General features: G+C 35.4%; 1 protein-coding gene across 2 annotated transcripts in view; it reads right to left on the bottom strand.

The window, feature by feature from the left end:
- Positions 1 to 1,359: 1,359 nt before the first annotated feature.
- The window catches only part of LOC129268960 (tuberin-like), a 57,504-nt gene continuing 40,385 nt past the window's right edge, over positions 1,360 to 18,478 (bottom strand). The window contains exons 28-36 of one of the 2 annotated variants that reach the window (XM_064105135.1): positions 16,496 to 16,617; positions 13,216 to 13,973; positions 12,535 to 12,613; positions 11,789 to 11,875; positions 9,629 to 9,815; positions 7,967 to 8,106; positions 7,057 to 7,135; positions 5,420 to 5,511; positions 1,360 to 3,744 (exon numbers count right to left, since the gene is read on the bottom strand). In XM_064105135.1, the coding sequence (XP_063961205.1) occupies positions 3,520 to 3,744; positions 5,420 to 5,511; positions 7,057 to 7,135; positions 7,967 to 8,106; positions 9,629 to 9,815; positions 11,789 to 11,875; positions 12,535 to 12,613; positions 13,216 to 13,973; positions 16,496 to 16,617 (1,769 nt within the window). In that variant the 3' untranslated portion in view covers positions 1,360 to 3,519. The remainder of the gene's footprint in view (positions 3,745 to 5,419; positions 5,512 to 7,056; positions 7,136 to 7,966; positions 8,107 to 9,628; positions 9,816 to 11,788; positions 11,876 to 12,534; positions 12,614 to 13,215; positions 13,974 to 16,495; positions 16,618 to 18,478) is intronic. The other variant, XM_064105134.1, reaches the window with a different exon arrangement.

Consider the following 18,478-nt stretch of genomic DNA (forward strand, 5'->3'; position numbering starts at 1 on the left):
ATTTGGTTACAAAATCATATTTTCAGACGATATTTCACTCATACATGCAACACCATTTAGTCAAGCAAAGCCAAATTCTGTTAAAATTATATGTTCCCATTCACAAAGTACATAATAGGCCTACCGTTAGGGCCTGTAGCGGCCATTTTGACTTTCAAAATACATTATTTATCACCTACCTGGCAGAATGAATGATACATCTTGTTAGGAATTATGTTTTCAGACAATATTTTACTCTTAAATCACAATTATATGCATGTTATGGTGCTGACTCATGTGAAAATTGGTTTCCCAGATCGATTGTACATAATACAGTCAATGTCTTTTGGCGGCCATTTTGAAAGTCAAATACATTATTTAACACAAATATGAAACCCGAATAATATATTTCGTTGCAAATTATATTTGAAGACAGTATTCCACTAATTTACCACAAAAAAATACGTTTTAGTTCACCTTGTGATTGTTTTTGTCCTCTCTCACATCGTAGATCATAATTTTAGGGCCTTTGGTGGTCATTAAATATCAAAATACAGGGTTTATCACATACATGGCATGTTAAATAATAAATTTCGTTAACAATAATGTTTTTAGTCAGTATTCCACTCGTTTATCTCAACAAAATGCATTTAAGTGCTCACTCTTGTGATTTTTTTGTGTCACCATTCACATTGTACATAATAGTGTTAGGGCTTTTGAAGGCCATTTTGAATATAAAAATACAGGATTTATCACATAACTGACATAACAAATGATATATATCGTTAGCAATCATGTTTACAGACATTGCTTCACTCATAGATCATAATTACTTGCATTTCAGTGCTCAATTTTGTAAAAAATTAATTTTCCCCATTCATATTGTACAGGGGTCTATCATGGCGGCCATTTTGATATCAAGAAAAAAAATATTTTGACAAAAATCATTTTTTCAGATATTATTTCACTCCGGCAGCACAATTGCATGTACTTTAAAGCCAATGTGTGGACAATTTTATGATTTTCATGGGTAATTTGAATATTTTGGCGGCCATATTGGATTTTGCCAATTTGCAGAAAATGCTCAAGGTTACACGAGTGGCATCATTCGGATTCGGAATCAGCACCCTCGAATTGACAAGAAACCATAAAAAACATTGTATATATAAAAAAACAAGGTTCGACCCCTTCTATCCTGGACTATAACCGTTTCACCTTTTAAGTATTGTGATGTGCAGTTGAGTATACACATAAAGGAATTGCACAATATAAATGTACAATTATCTTCATTATTATTTTATGGAATTGATACGTCAATTGAATGTGGGGGGGGGGTTAAAATACACACACACACAACAAAATACTAAAATGGAATTTTCTTCATGTTTAACATGTTTAATCTTACATCAGACTGTCACAACAGTTTAGTCTTGGAATCTAGATGAAAAGCAACCAAATCCCCAAAGATGATTCAAAATATAATTATTCAAAATTTATAATATTGCACAATAACAAAGGTTAACAAAAGTAACAATAAACATTTGGTTTGCTCCAGAACCTATGCACAGTTCATTCAAAAAGAAAATTTTGAAAAAAATAAAACAATTCTTACAAAATTGAGATTTTGTGTCTCTTTTTCATTCTCACATTGAACACAAAATATATCATTTAATGCCTTTGTTTAATAAAACAATACAAAAATAGACAAAAAGGAGTATTAAACAAAAAAAAAAATTTTTGGAAGCAATCTTCACTTGCTTAAAAACAAATAAAGAATATCTCATTCTCCCTCAACAAACGCTATCACACAAAATATTGATATGATATCCACCTATTACATGAATGATTTTACACACAGAGTGTACTTATTAATGAAATAGACATCTGTCCAAAGTCATGTAAACAAACACATGTAAGTGCTATTTTTATAAATTGGTTGGTCAGATTTTCAAAAAGTACATTCTGTATTTCAATAGAGTCAGTAGGGGTAGATCCTAGATTTGCACATAAATTGAGATGAAAATGAAAACCAAACAACTCCCAATTGTAGAAATGTTATAGTACTGTATTCCACACTCAACTGCCAGAGACTCAAATATGAAAGAATGTACAAATTACACTAAGCTATGGAATTTTGTGGATATCTACGGCCGGTTACCCTCATACTATGTGACACATTTTTCTATTATCTTTTTTTTCGTAATATCAAAATCCCCATTTCTATCAGTTTCCTTGTAATAATCATCATTATTAATAACATTATAATGATCATCAATATCATCACTATTGTTGTATTTAGCAGGAAAACATACAATACTAGCAAATTAAGAGATGAAAACTATCAAGTATTGCAATTTATGAACAAAATACTTAGAAACTAGATTCCCTGGGCTGTGTTGCAAGGCATTTTCTGAAAAGTTAAACTTTTTTTCCTTATCATTGTAAAAGTTATTTTTTGTAAAGAATATTTTCTGAAAACAAGTACACCCAGTGTCTACATGTTTGTGTATTTAATGTAGAATATTGTAACTGTACCAATTCGTAATATATGGAGCTATCAGTCCAACATTAAGTCACACATTATATTATTTTCATTAAAATAAATTATGTTCTCTTTTCTGAAGACCCAATATATTTCTCTCACATTATCTCGAATTGAACTGGATGGTGGCAGCCTCATTATGGGGGATTTCCCTGTAATTTAAGACAGGGCAAGCACTTAAATTGATATCATTATGTCCATAACAATGAACAGGATGTGTGGAGAATGAAGGTTTCTATCTGGAGTTATCAACTTCCTTTTGTCACCCACAATAGTGGGAGAGTCAAGCTGCTTTAAATAAATTTGATCTCTCATTCGTCAAAAGCAATCTTCTGTGGTAGGCAATAGTCTTAGCTTTGTAAAGTGTGTTATGAACACCCAATGGTTGAAATGATACATCATTATAGAGCTGAAAATGTTAACTTTATAGAGTCACATACAGGGGGCACCCAACTTTGACTCAAGTCACATTTCATTCACAAAACACACAGAGTATATTGTCTATTGTACTTACACACCTGAATGTGAGTTTTCAGCATTGTGATGTACAAGATTGTCAAAATTGAATGTTCAACAGACTAAAGAAATCTCTGAAGCACATAAAGATGACATTCGGATGTATCAGGACGCTATATAAATGCGGAATATTGTCATTATAATAGTTTAACACCTAAACTGTATGTTTATGATATATTTTGGTGTATGTTATTGTCATAAATGATTTTACTGTCTTTTGGTACATTCATATTTTGTTTATTCATAATTGTAAACTGCAAAAAGAACTTGGTGTATGTTATTGTCATAAATGATTTTACTGTCTTTTGGTATATTCATATTTTGTTTATTCATAATTGTAAACTGCAAAAAGAACTTGGTGTATGTTATTGTCATAAATGATTTTACTGTCTTTTGGTATATTCATATTTTGTTTATTCATAATTGTAAACTGCAAAAAGAACTATGCCTCAATTATCATTATCATTATTATTATCTCTGCACTATGCATAGTCTGTGAAGTCACTGATTTTAGCTGTTTTGGTCTGCCCGTTTGACTTCTTCTCCGGTGTCTGAAGATAGCGGGACGACATGACGTTCATCATGGGGTTAGAGGGCGCCCCCATGTGGCTGACTTTGTCCTGAATGCGTATGATGTGCCGCAGTCTCTCAAGCCAGTTGGAGCAGTAGGCTTCGGCTGGACGGCTACGGTGGATCTGAGAGGCCAACTACAAGATTGAGAAGAACGTAAAAATATAGATTGTGTTGGGCAGTTCATATCACTACATTCAATTCAATTCAATTTCAGTTCAATTTATTTCACGTTTGCATAAAAAGACAATACATACATTTACAGTGATGAAATAGGCATATTACACACAGGATCACACAAAATACAAATGTCTGGAATTTAACAAAGGCTTACAGCCTATCAAAGGCAAATCCCAAACGGTTGTAACAGACAAAAAGTGTTTAAAACAGATAACCTAGGTAAAAAAAAGCAAACAACAAAACGACTTAAGAAACAATTCATGAGTTTGTAAGAAATTTTTATATTTTTGTTTAAAGGAGTTGAGTGAAGGGCAAGATTTGAGACATTTAAGCAGAATATTTCATAAAGATACATCATGGGCCTGTAACATAACATGTAGTGATTGATCGTATAGTTGAACGCAATGATCAATTCTCGCTACCCCAAATAGCGATTTCGCCGAGATCCGGGAAAAATCCCTGTAACGTGCATTGCATTATGGGATAGCTTTTTCGGTATTACAACTTCCTGTTCGGAAGTCCAATGCACTGTTTTGCCATTCAGATCAACAGTGCCGTCATGCACAACAACACAACGTCGCTTTCGCTCGGAAAGTTCGTGATCACAACCCTCTCTTTCACGATACAGTTTAACAGTTTTACAGCCTTTTCTGCTAAAGTCACTAATTCTGCCCGACGCTTTCCATTGCGCGGTATTCATCTGTCAGTTAAGATTTTTTTAAGTTCCGAAACTGATTTTTATCCATTTTGTGGTCGACAAAAAATTGAACGAAATGAATGCTGTATATATTTAGCGTCTAGTTGAATACGATCGTGATGTCAGGCCGGTCGCTAAATGCAAAATTTTAAGATATTCATTATTTGTTTGATTTTTTTATAACCAAATAAAAACATGAATAAAAATTATTTTCACGTGAAATATATTTTTTATTTTTATTTATAATTCAAATGGAATAAAAACTGACCAAATGTAATAAAAAGTATTATACTCTGTACATATTATTACGCTGATTGGCATCGATTTCTGCGTGGTGGAAAACTCAGTATCGCGAACCTAGCACGAGCATGACTCTAAACCGGAAGTGGTGATGACGACCCGACGGAGTGAAAATTATCTCGTCTCGCGCATTATGAGATTTTTGTTTCTATTTGGGGTAGCGAGAATTGCAATCAAGCATAAAACTGATAGACAAAACCCATAACACTTTATTTTTGCTAGATGATAAATATCATGTAGCAGCATTTAATGAAATGATATTTTTCACCGTTCTGATTTTTTGTACTGGTATTCAAGCCTCTCCTCTTCAAGAGAATGCTCTCTGTGGTGTACCTAACTGGTTTTCAACTGTTACCACAAAGGGATTGGGTGCTAATGGGAATAAACAGGGGGGGGGGGTGAGGGCTGCAATTCAATTACTCATATGTTAGGGCATTGCCTACACTATCAAAAAAGACCTAAAATTAGTATTTTGATGGGGGGGGGGGGGGTCGTTTTTCCTCCCCCATTTAAATCCATTAAAAATCCTGCCCCTTTGTGGTACCAGACCATGAGTGCATAAGTAAAGTAAATGCATCCAAGCCATTTCGAAAACTAAAAACAATGGTATCAAACTTGAATTGATTGAAGCTTACATTGGCATGAAGAGCCATCTGTCTGATAAGGAGAGCCGCTCGTTGATCAGACACCATCCAGGGGCCTCGTCTACCTAACATATGCTCCAACTCTGTTGAAGTGACAGATAAATCACATCCGTAACAAACAAAACACATTTCCCCCTTCCACAGGGTTCTTTATTTTGAAAAGAGATTGCAAGACAATTATACAATATAATATAAAGTTGCGGAAAAAGTTAGTGATTCCCACCACAAATTGCAGTCCTTCATGTGCAGTGTTGAATGTAGACAACACTCCAATGTTCGGTGAGCCCAGAGAAACAAACTTCATTGAATGTGATATTCTTATCACCTGACTACACATTCATATATCTAAAACATGACAGAACTTGAACGTTTTATTTTATACTAAAAAGGTTCATTATTGCGGAATGAAATAATCGCTAGAGGGTACTCATTTGTCTCGCAATCTATGGTCAACAAGGAAATTCGTGATCACCCCCCACCCACGGGAAACTAGCGAGCCTGCCAATTTTGTCTTATTTGCATATTGCCGACTCGCGGCGTATTTGCATATACCTCCGGCTTATTTGCATATACCTCCGGCTTATTTGCATATACGCCCGACCAATCACATAACGGATCAGTGCCCACCTATTGTTCCCGCGTTCGTGCGTACGGTCCTGGGGATTGGTATAAATTGACTACCGTATCAGATAATTTTCGTCACTTGATAAAGAGTTGCAGCGGCACTCGAAAGCTCGTGAACTTGTAAGCTAGTGAACACTTTTTGCGAGAGTGATCACGAATTTCCTAGAAAGCTAGTGAACACTTTTTGCGAGAGTGATCACAAATTTCCTTGTTGACCATAGTAGATTGCGAGACAAATGAATACCCTCTAGTGATTATTTTATTTTATGTTCATTTTCTGGAGGGGTTCACTTACTTTTGAGCACCACTGTATAACTGCATACACATATTGTAGATCAACAATATGACAAATATACTTTTAAAAATCATAATGGTCTAAAAAAGCACCAATACATAACTTGAGACAAAATTTTGTGACAAAAGTTTGTACACATAACACGAAATGAATAATCGAGCATATACATCTGTATAGAATTCAATTACTCATATATGTGTTAGGGCATTGCATACACTATCAAAAAAGACCTGAAATGAGACCACTTCTTTATCATTTTATTTTCCGTAAGATTAGGAATGTATGGTTTCCAAATTTCTGCAACCCCCCCAAAAAAGGAAATCATGATGGCAAAAAAGAATTTCAAATAAAATAAGAGGAACTTGTCAACACAAAACTTAACACCTGACCTGCCAACTGCAGGGAATGAGAAACTGTATTCAGTTGCATATCCCCCAAACTTTAGTTTGAAATATTCACCGCCCCATCCCTGACCTCGGTTATTGGTCTAGTTACCTGTAATTAAATTCATCTAATCATCTATACCTGTGTAAGTCTTACAAAATAAGGACATGTAGAGACAAGTTTCCTCAATGAAATGCAAGGTTTTTTTAAAAAGAAAATCATATATTTTATGAAAAACAAAATCCATGATTTGGTTGCAAAAACAGAATAATTATGCAAAAATGAAATGGTTGGCAGCTCTGGGTTTTTTGTTCGTAATCCTCACCTGGTTTAGCTTGTATGGAGACTAGATTGCTATCATTGTCTAAAGGCTCTACAACAATCTCAGCAAAGTTGAACTGACCCTGTACAAAAAAGAAAGAGAAAGATCTCTATTTTTATTGGTTTTAATCTTCCATGCATAACCAATCCACTTAGGGTTCCACTCATTCTATGAGTTCTAAATTTGACTGAAGACTTGTAACTCGAAAAGGAAAGTTTAGACAAGATCTGACCTGGGGTCCGTTGCAGAAAGAGTTGCGTTTATAAAACGCAAGTCAAAAAATCAATCGCAAGTCCCAAATGCGCGCTGTTGATTGGTTGAAAATCAAGTTGTGCATGATTTTCAGAGTTGTGATTGATTGCAACTCTTTCTGCAACAGTCCCCTTCACTGGCTACCCATTCAATACAGGATAAAATATAAATTTCTTGTAAGAACATTCAAATGTATACACGGTATTGCCTTGAAGAACTTGTCTCAATTTATACACCCAAGCGTGATCTCTGATCTGGTTCAAGAAATCCTCTTTCTGAAATTGCTGTCAAGAACAAATCATACAGGGATCAGGCTTTCTAGAAATACTTCACTAGCACAATGGAATTCTCTCCCACCAATGCAAATAAATATAATCCAACTTGACTGATTCAAAGCAGAAGTAAACACACAGCTATCAAGTTCAATCTATATTTAACATTCCATGATGTTTATAATTATCTACTGTTTGATTTTCAATCATGATTTTTTTACCATATTTCCAGCTTTTCCTCATGCATGCAGACCCTTGGGTGTTATGCGTTTATTAAAACTACAGAATTATCGTATTATTATCATTTAACTGTTGATGTTTATACCGGAAATCGGGGTTTCCTAGAAGAATACACTGCATACAACATTATAAAATTGAAAATTTCGTACCTTGATGGTCCCCAGTTTATAAGGCTGTCCACTCTCATTGTAGACGATGGATACAAAGTCATTGCCAATGTGAAGCTTCTTCCCGTTACACATGGGATCAGATTCCTTGTTAGGCATCAGAGTGGCAATGTGGAATATAACTGCATAAAAAAGGATAGCACCATAACATTATTTTTGTGTACATAGACTAAAAGGAGTGCAACATTTTTGTGGCACTGCAACCCACATGATTTTGAAGCATGTATGTAATGGTTGTCATTAGAGTCAGCACTACAGTGGGATGCATTGAAGATGTACTTTGTACAGGAAACTGGCGCCCTATCTGAAATAGGGAAGCAAGATGATGCTAGAGCCTCCAGCCATTCAAAGGTACTGAAATCGGATACTACATGTACTTCTTCAGACTCGGGCAGAAAGTCAATTCCTCCAAACCAATGGGGAATCCAGAGCAAAGAGTGAAAAAAAAACAACATCATCTTCAGAGAGAAAGACAAGTTCAAGTACCATGAGAAAAAGGAGTCGGGATGATGCTCAATCCTCCAATCTGTCAAGAAACTGAAAGCTGGTACTACAGACCTGCCAACCAGTACGTTTTAGCCATATTTAGTACGTTTTTGCAACCAAAATACGGCAGTACGTTTTTTCTTTAAAAAATTCGTTTTTTGTATTAAAAAAAAAAATTTAAAAAAAAATCGTAATTTATTGAGAAAAATCATCTCTATATGTCTCTATTTCATAAAACGTACAGAAATATGGTTATTAGATCAATGTAATTTCAGGTAACTTGTTTTTTTTTTCAATCATTTTGTAAAAACCAGGGTGAGATATACACAAGTTTCAATGGTGTTTTTTTTCATCTGCAAGAGCAGTGCGCATTTTAGCTTGCATGCAGCTTGAGCGCCGTGATGGGCCAAGCATTTTATTATGAAATACACTTTTTTGGGGGAAAATACAGTTTTTTGTATCACAGAATACAGTTTTTCATTCCCAGAGGTTGGCAGGTCTGGTACTACTTCATCGGGCTCTATGGGAATGTCAAATCCTGCACAACAGACAGTGTCTTCAGAGAGAATGGCCAAGTTCAAGTGACAGAAGTTCAAAGATTATTGCTTTGGTTTAAAAAAAATCAAATCATTGGTCACTAGTCAATTACATCAGGGTGGTGTAACATAAAAAGATGGTTTAATAATATTGACATTTAGTGTTTCATAATACATACTCGCAACTTGGGAGATCAACACCGTGCATTGATTAACATGTATTTATTTCAAAGTGAATAAAAACCTCATTCAACACTGCAATTTTCATATGACCACACTTGTACACCATTGTTAACCATTAAATAGTAAAAATTTATGGAATTTGCATATGACATTCCAAATTCATATCTTTCGATATTCACAACTCTCTAATTCATTGACATATATATTTTTTAAAACCTCACAAATATTTTTTGGTGCTTTTATTAAACACCTAGCATTTGTACATCTTAATAAGTTGATAGGGCCATTGTACTTTATGTTGAAATGTTGAAATTTACATCGATCAGCATTATTAACAAGACATAAGATACAAAAAATTATATTTTGTACATATTTGTGACATTAAAATTTTCATCCACTTAGTAGAAATGTGAACCAAAAGAAGTGAATCGATTAATACCTTGCATGATGTCATCCTGCCACCAGTAGGTAAAGTTGCCATCAGAACCGGTTCTATCCAGGCCTCCGGTGTACACCTCATCAGGGTCAATGTCCTTGAGTGACACCAGTTGACCCAGCCCTCGTAGGAAGTTCATGTAGCGTGCTGATCCATACACGTTAGACAGGATAGCTGTCTCGTCGTTGGCCTGAGAGAAACAGGTTTAAATGGCATCGAGAAATTCTTTTTAAAAATAACTGAAATACACAAAAATAAAACAGGTTTACTTTTGTGACATTAACACTTTAATATTACCAGCAAATATGGTGAAGGCAACAAAAACATACCATAGTTAAAGGGAAATGAAACCTTGGAACAAGTTGGCTTGTGTCGAAACAGACAAATCAAAGAATAAGAACAAAGAAAGTTTGAGAAAAATCAGACAAATAATGAGAAAGTTATGAGCATTTGAATATTGCAATCACTAATGCTATGGAGATCCTCCAATTGGCAATGCAACAAGGATGTGTGATGTCACATGTGAACAACTTTCCCTTTGATGGACTATAAAATACCCCCCAAATGTCTCTTTTTGCTTTTTCTTATGGTGATACAAACTCTTTATCCATGATGTATTCTTTGAATATCTGTATTATATGCCCTCCTATAGAAAGAAGACATGATCTACTGATAGATGTGATAAAAGAGGCAGTTTAAGGACGTTCCACAGTTAAAGAGAAATCCATGTCATTTTCACCAAACTTTGCACATAGATACTTTAGAACCTTAATATTCGAAATATGCAAAAATTAACATAGGTCCATGTGCTTGATTTTTTGCTATAGAGCTTCAAAGTTCACCCAAATTGATGTTCTTAAGAATTGCGCATTCAAACGAATTTGGCATTTTTAGACCTCGCAAGATTACTACAATGAATTTAAACCTCTATTACTCAGTCAAAATACATGAAAAAGTCATCAAATTTCGCAAAAGAGTTAATTGTACTGTTAGAATGGAGAATCTATTCATAGTGCTACATTGTATTTGTTTGCAATTTTAAGTCTAACAGCACTGTCAGTTCTTAAAAATGGCGTAAAAGATAACAAAACCCAATCTCAAAAATGTGAAATATCAATAACAAACTACAAAAGTACAATAAATGCTGCACTTTATTCAAAATCCATGTCATTTTCACCAAAATTTGCAAAGTTGTAGAGGAAGGTATACCTAAGAGGTACAAACATTAAAAAATAGGGGTTCATGTGCTTGTTTTCAAACTATCAGCATTTTTATTAGAGCAAATGTGCTTTTTAAAACACCAAAAATGCGCCGAATGCTTTGTATCTATGTGAAGAAAAAATCAAAACCACTCTACCATTTATTCAAACTCGGGGACATATTCGTGATTCTTGGCAGCACTGCAGAGTAAAGTATTTTGAAATTGTAGAGATATTTAAAAAATGGTCCATGGAATAATTCTATTTTCTTAGCTTCATAAAATAACGCATCGGATCTGCAGTTAGAGTGCAGATGATGAGAAAATTCAGCTCATACTCACAGCTAATTAATCACTTGTTCATCCATTGTGACGTCAGCGCGCAGAGTTTAAAATATGCGCAGATCATAATGCGCACAAACATAACTGTGGAACGTCCTTAAGTGAATATATACTAAAGTAATGGGGAGAGTTGTTCACAAGTGACATCACACATATTTGTCGCATTGCCAATGTGAGGATCTCCATAGCATTAGTGATCGCAATATTCAAATGCTCATAACTTTCTCATTATTTGTCCGATTTTTCTCAAACTTTTGTTGATCTGTTTCTTTGATTTTTCTTTTTTCACACAAGCTATCTTGTTCCAAAGGTTTCATTCTCCTTTAAAGATAATGAATCGGAAGAAGTTGATAAACAAATGTAGCTTTTTTTCTAGACAAAAATAAAATGATGCCTTTTGTACTGCACGCAACTGGGATTTTAAGTGCAAATCTAAGTCACACTTAAATGCCAACGTGTACATGATATGCAACGCGCATATTTGATAAATACTCTGCAGTGCGCGTCCTCGTGGCATGATCTGACCAATGCAGTCATGTCTTTTATACCGTGTGCAACTAGGCATTTAAGTGCGACTCTAAGTCATACTTAAATCTTTGTGAAACACCCCCAGGACTACTAACCTGTGATTCTCCTACGTAGACCACACCTATTTTATGAGTGTCATAAGGTGGTATCCTGTCCAGTACCTTGACAGCTCTCTGACCAACCTGACATCAGAAAAAAAGAAATATATAGTTTACGGAATGTGAATGACTCCCTTCACTAAAAGATGTGTATCTTATCTTTCCTAACAGTATTAGTTATTGGCACTCTGACACTCATCAAAACTCTCTCATTCTTTCTTTTCTTGTGCGCCTCGGAAGAGAATATTTCTAAATTGATGGCGCTATTTAAATGCCTATTATTATTAATATTATTATTATTATTATTATCTGTATACATAGCAGAATGGTAATCTAATTTGCCAAACCTGATCAGAGTGAATTACAAAATGTACAGAATTCTCCATACATTTTTTATACAGATATTTCCCTTTAAATCATCAGGAGATCACAAAACTTCGTGTCATGATTTTTACGAATTTTTTACTCATATATGATAATAGTATAAATGAAGCCAGCTGAGGACTTAATATGCATAATTACATGATGATAAAACCAGATATTTAAAGCCCCTCCTGCTTCAAAACCCCATCCCAGTTAATTACACATGTACACACACAAAATATGATCCAATGTAACTGCTGAATAATAAGTGCTTATATAAATGCCTATTATTATTATTAAGTGCTTCAAAAAACTAGGAGGGTTAGTTTAACTTTTTTGTCTGAATTTAGGTCATTGTGCATTCAGCTGAAGAGCCTTACCTGTGAGAGGGGTATAGCAATGGGTCTCTCAGCACCCTCGGTAAACAATGGAGAGAAATATACCTGAAGGAATACAAAGCTGAAAGAAATATATACACATAATTATAACTCAGGAGGCAGATTATCAAGCATTTAGGTAAACTTACGTTGCAAATCAAGCTGTGTGTGAATGTGTGCTTGGATTTTATCACAGTTCAGTTCAATAAAAATCATTTCTTTCCACTTTCAAAACAATTTACAAACATATATCATACATGTACAGTGATGGGGCCATATAAAGCACAAAATAAAAGTTTACTCAAAATGACCCTTGACATGAAATTACAAGAAGAAAATTCAATCAGATTTGATTATTCAGATACATGTAACTTGCATCTGGAAATGACCTTAGATGTCTTTCAAGCACCATTTACACCATTAACAATCTTTAAATATGTGAAAGTGTAATGTATATTAAATGCCTTGCTCAGGGGCATACATGTACATGTAAGTGCCTTAGTCAGGATTCTAAACCCCTCACTTTCAGGTGTAATTGGCTTAGACCACTCGGCCACGGCACCTGCACGCTACAAAACATATTAATCATCTTTTCACGCGATTTTCAGACAGGTAATGCAAAATATGATATTTCTTTGAATGTAGTCACTAATAACTATAATATGAATCAGTCAAACAACCTACCTTGGATTTATACCAGAGCGGAAGGTGTCGCGTTGGGTAAACGATCCCCTATGCTTAGTGTCTGAGGTCCTACGACTCCTGCTATCACCTTGCTGTCCTTTATGCCTATCCCGACGAACCATAATAGACACCGTGTGACCTCTGGGACGTGAGGAATGTTGATTGTACTCCAAGTTTTTCCTAGACAGCTGCCTGCTCTCTTCTTTCACTGAATGAGGAACAACGGGCAAGGTTTGTGGCTTCTCTACTTTAGATTCCTGTTCACCACCTGCAGTAGTCTTTGAGACAGTACTGTCACGAGCATCTGGAACAGTTGTGGCAGGGTTTTCCGGAGCAGTTGATGATGCTGACGTTGGTGCGGCCTTTGTAGACGTCTCTTCAACCTCAATGTCCTTATAGCTGATGTCCACAAACTCTGATGACCCACTCGTCTGCAGGAGTCCATCCACCTGGTCCCCGCCTTGGTCAGTCTTCTCTTCTCCGGCGGATGGCCAGAGGTCTGGTGGCACTTCCTGAGAGTAGCGCTTGGAGAGGAACGAAGGGTCTTTGTAGGACCCTGGCTTCTGGGCTGTATCTTCCAGGAAGGATCGTGCCACTGAGCGAGGGGAGAGGGTTGGTAGGTTGGCGGGCTCCCCCATCTTGATCAGGGCAGGTGAAGAGTTGGATCTCATCAACCTAAGCTTGGGCGAGGTACCCACATTTTCAAGGTCGTCTGGCTTTTCATCAAACTCCTTTAGCAATTCCCTGTACGAAGAATCCTGAAAGTATACAAAGAGGATAAGTAGAATTTTAGCCACATGTGCAGCTTAATTTTTATTCCTTGTGAAATTGTGGAGAAAGACACAACCAACAATCCAAGCTGATGCATTGGCTGATCAAGGCAGGGGTTTAAGAGTTACGCACCCCCTCTAAATTTTGAGCATTTGTCCATTGAACATGTATAAATGTAGATAAATCTAATAAAATTGTCACCTGCACATCCTCTATTTTCAAATTCACTGAACCCGCTCTATTTCTAGATCTGCTTTGGTATCCTCCGCATCAGAATGATGCAGCCCCCTGTTGGATCCCATATGATTTAAGGACGTTCCACAGTTAAAATGAAATCCATGTCATTTTCACCAAACTTTGCACATAGATACTTTAGAACCTGAATATTCGAAATATGCAAAAATTGACATAGGTCCATGTGCTTGATTTTTTGCTATGGAGCTTCAAAGTTCACCCGAATGAATGTTCTTACGGATTGCGCATTTAAAAGAATTTGGCATTTTTAGACCTCGCAAGATCACTACAATGAGTTTAAACCTCTGTTACTCAGTCAAAATACATGAAAAAGGTCATCAAATTTCGCAAGAGAGTTAATAAGTGTATCGTTAGAATGGAGAATCTATTTATAGTGCTATTTGTTTGCAATTTTAAGTCTAACAGCACTGTCAGTTCTTAACAAGTGGAATGCCTCTGGCCGTCTCACCTGCATCACGCGATTCAATATAGCAGCAGTGCTGATTTTGAAAACTACTATAACTCGCACAAGATGTTCAGTGATACTTGGTTACTCTTATTTCCACGTTTTATGAACTAGACCAATACACTTATAGAGATATGATGGCAATTCAACAAATACCCCCAACGTGGCCAAAGTTCTTTGACCTTACATGACCTTTGACCTTGATCATGTGACCTGAAACTCGCACAGGATGTTCAGTGATACTGAACTAGACCAACACACTTTCAAATTTATGGCTGTAATTCAACAAATACCCCAATTTGGCCAAAGTTCATTGACCCTAAATGACCTTTGACCTTGATCATGTGACCTGAAACTTGCACAGGATGTTCAGTAATACTTGATTACTATTATGTCCAAGTTTCATGAATCAGATCCATAAACTTTCAAAGTTATGATGGTAATTCAACAGATACCCCCAATTCGGCCAAAGTTCATTGACCCTAAATGACCTTTGACCTTGGTCATGTGATGTGAAACTCATGCAGGATGTTCAGTGATACTTGATTAACCTTATGTATAAGTTTCATGAACTAGGTCCATATATTTTCTAAGTTATGATGACATTTCAAAAACTTAACCTTAGGTTAAGATTTTGATGTTGATTCCCCCAACATGGTCTAAGTTCATTGACCCTAAATGACCTTTGACCTTGGTCATGTGACATGAAACTCAGGCAGGATGTTCAGTAATACTTGATTAACCTTATGGCCAAGTTTCATGAACTAGGTCCATATACTTTCTAAGTTATGCTGTCATTTCAAAAACTTAACCTCAGGTTAAGATTTGGTGTTGACGCCGCCGCCGCCGCCGCCGTCGCCGTCGCCGCCGCCGTCGCCGCCGCCGTCGCCGTCGGAAAAGCGGCGCCTATAGTCTCACTCTGCTATGCAGGTGAGACAAAAATGGCGTAAAACATAAAAAAAACCCAATCTCAAAAAAGTGAAATTTCAATAACAAACTACAAAAGTACAATAAATGCTGCACTTTATTCAAAATCCATGTCATTTTCACCAAAATTTGCAAAGTTGTAGAGGAAGGTATACCTAAGAGGTGCAAACATTAAAAAATAGGGCTTCATGTGCTTGTTTTCAAACTATCAGCATTTTCATTAGAGCAAATGTGCTTTTTAAAACACCAAAAATGCGCCAAATGCTTTGTATCTATGAGAAGAAAAAATCAAAACCACTCTACCATTTATTCAAACTCGGGGTCATATTCGTGATTTTTTGCAGCACTGCAGAGTAAAGTATTTTAAAATTGTAGAGATGTATTTTTAAATGGTCCATGGAATAATTAAAGTTTTTTAGCTTCATAAATTAACGCATCGGATCTGCAGTTAGAGTGCAGATGATGAGAAAAATCAGTTCATACCCACAGCTAATTAATCACATGTTCATCCATTGTGACGTCAGCGCGCAGAGTGTAAAATATGCGCAGATCATAATGCGCACAAACATAACTGTGGAACGTCCTTAAAGTCAAAAGCTTGGTTTTTACTTGCACTCAGCATAGCATGTTTTACTGCACATATAAATTGCTATGTCTATCCATCACCATTTCTGCACTTCATGACACTCCTTCCAGTGGCTCACTTTATTCATCATCCCAGTATAGCTTCTGTATGAGCTGCCAAAGAGGTTACTACATCAAGTATCAAGTATTAGTCCTTGAAAATGGCTGCATGATTATGGGAATTTAAGTGTGATTTTTAGTCGCACTTAAAGCTTTGTGAAAGACTGCCCCCCCACAGGAAAAGACAGGTCTCCGTACCCTTTTCTCCCCCAGTTCTCTCTTCCTCATGGCACTGTAATCCTGGAGGAAACTTGGGGTCATGGGAGACAGCCCCATCTCGGTTCTAGGAAAGCTCAACGAATCCATGTCAGATTGCAGACCTTGACAAAAGAAAGAGGGAAGAAATCAAAATGATATAATGTAAATCTTTTTAAAGATAAGATCTCTGGCAGTAGAAGAAAGTAAGAGGCATTCAGTCAACATGATAAATGTTGATTCTCTTTAAGACTTACAAAATAAGTATAGGAGTGTACTCAGTGACTGTATATGTTACATGTATTTTATATAGCCTACCAAAATGTACTAAATTCTGAATAAGGATAACAAAATATTTAACATTTATCAATGAGATAAAGAGATAAACATTTTTCTTCAATATTGTTCTTTTACTATATACCGGTATATACAGTGCTTAGAAGCATTTGCATGAAGCCCTATATTAGTTCTACATCCTGATTCTCTCATAATTGATAAAAACCATGGCCCTTATTCTGAAGTCAGGTTTAACTTAGACTCCGGTCTAACTCTGTGCTAAAATTATGGGGAGCCAAAAACTCAAAAAGTGTGGTTATATTGTATATTTCTTATGATTACAATTTTGTTTCCATATGCGTGCATAATGAAGAAAAATACTTCTCAGTTATCATTCCCAGCAGTTATGATTTGAGTGTCATGTGAGTTAATAACTTGAAATTGTACTAATAGAGATTTGTACAACAATTGGCTATCCATACTTAAACCACAACTATAAATCAGGGTTTGATTTAAACCTGAGTTCAGAATACGGGCCCATGGATTTTCTTTAAAAAAAAAGCAAACAAAAGAAAAATATTACTGATGCAATCATTCTAAATATTCCCAAATGAGGCAATGTACACAACAAGATGTAGCAAATCACAGAAAATCATATCATGACTGAACAAATGATGACAGTGATCGAAATGAAACATTACAACTTGATGATGTAGATAGAAATTATGTAGACTATCTATGGACATGTGTATTGATATGTCATGAATACATTCATATCAAAACAAATAAAATATATGGCAAAACTGAATAACTCATGGCACTTGGCTCAACGGATTCATGAAAACTGTCATGAAAGAAAAAAAACTTAATAGCATGTAAATTAACAGATCTATAAAAGTTACAATGCAACTCTCCAATATGATCCTTGCACAATATGTTGCTGTAGATTCACAAAGATAGAGTGCATTCTTCTCACAGGTTATATATAATTGTTTAACACACATGTATCAGAAGTGCACAACAACAACATCAACAACAACAACAACAACAATGACAACAGCAACAACAACAACAATGACAACAACAAAAAAACAACAACAATAACTAATTGCAATGTTTTATCCTAACCTTCTGAATTACTGGACTCTGGGTACCATTTTATAATGAATTGTTATCATAACAAATGCACAATTTATTGGCAAATCATATCAAATGATTTCAGTAGCTTCAATTAAACTGTTAAATTTGTGAAATTGTTATTATAACAAGTTTTATAAAACAGGCATAATATCTATATGCATGGTAGTTATAATACATTAAATGTGACACAAAAACAAGGCACAGGCAATGACAAGACACATATGATCAAAACAAGTCAGCTTGATAGAATATGCCATATAAGTACAGACATAGATTTTGGATTACAATGCAAAAATTATCAATTTATTATGAAGCATAATTTCAGACCAATTGATCATGTTAGTTGTGGAAATTCACTCAAGACAATATTATTAACTAAACTTCATTATTTAAGTTTCTACTTTAACTAATATGTGAATTATACTTGAGTATACAGTGTAATAAAGCCTTTCAATCTTACAAAATTAATGCGGCAATTAAAACGTTAATGAATGGTTGAATATTCGTGAAAATGTAAAATTGGAATTCATTACAAATCCAGCACCCTTTCTCAGCAATATCTTAAAAAAA

This window comes from Lytechinus pictus, chromosome 10 (genome assembly GCF_037042905.1).
Source record: "Lytechinus pictus isolate F3 Inbred chromosome 10, Lp3.0, whole genome shotgun sequence".
Taxonomy (NCBI): Eukaryota; Metazoa; Echinodermata; class Echinoidea; order Temnopleuroida; family Toxopneustidae; genus Lytechinus; species Lytechinus pictus.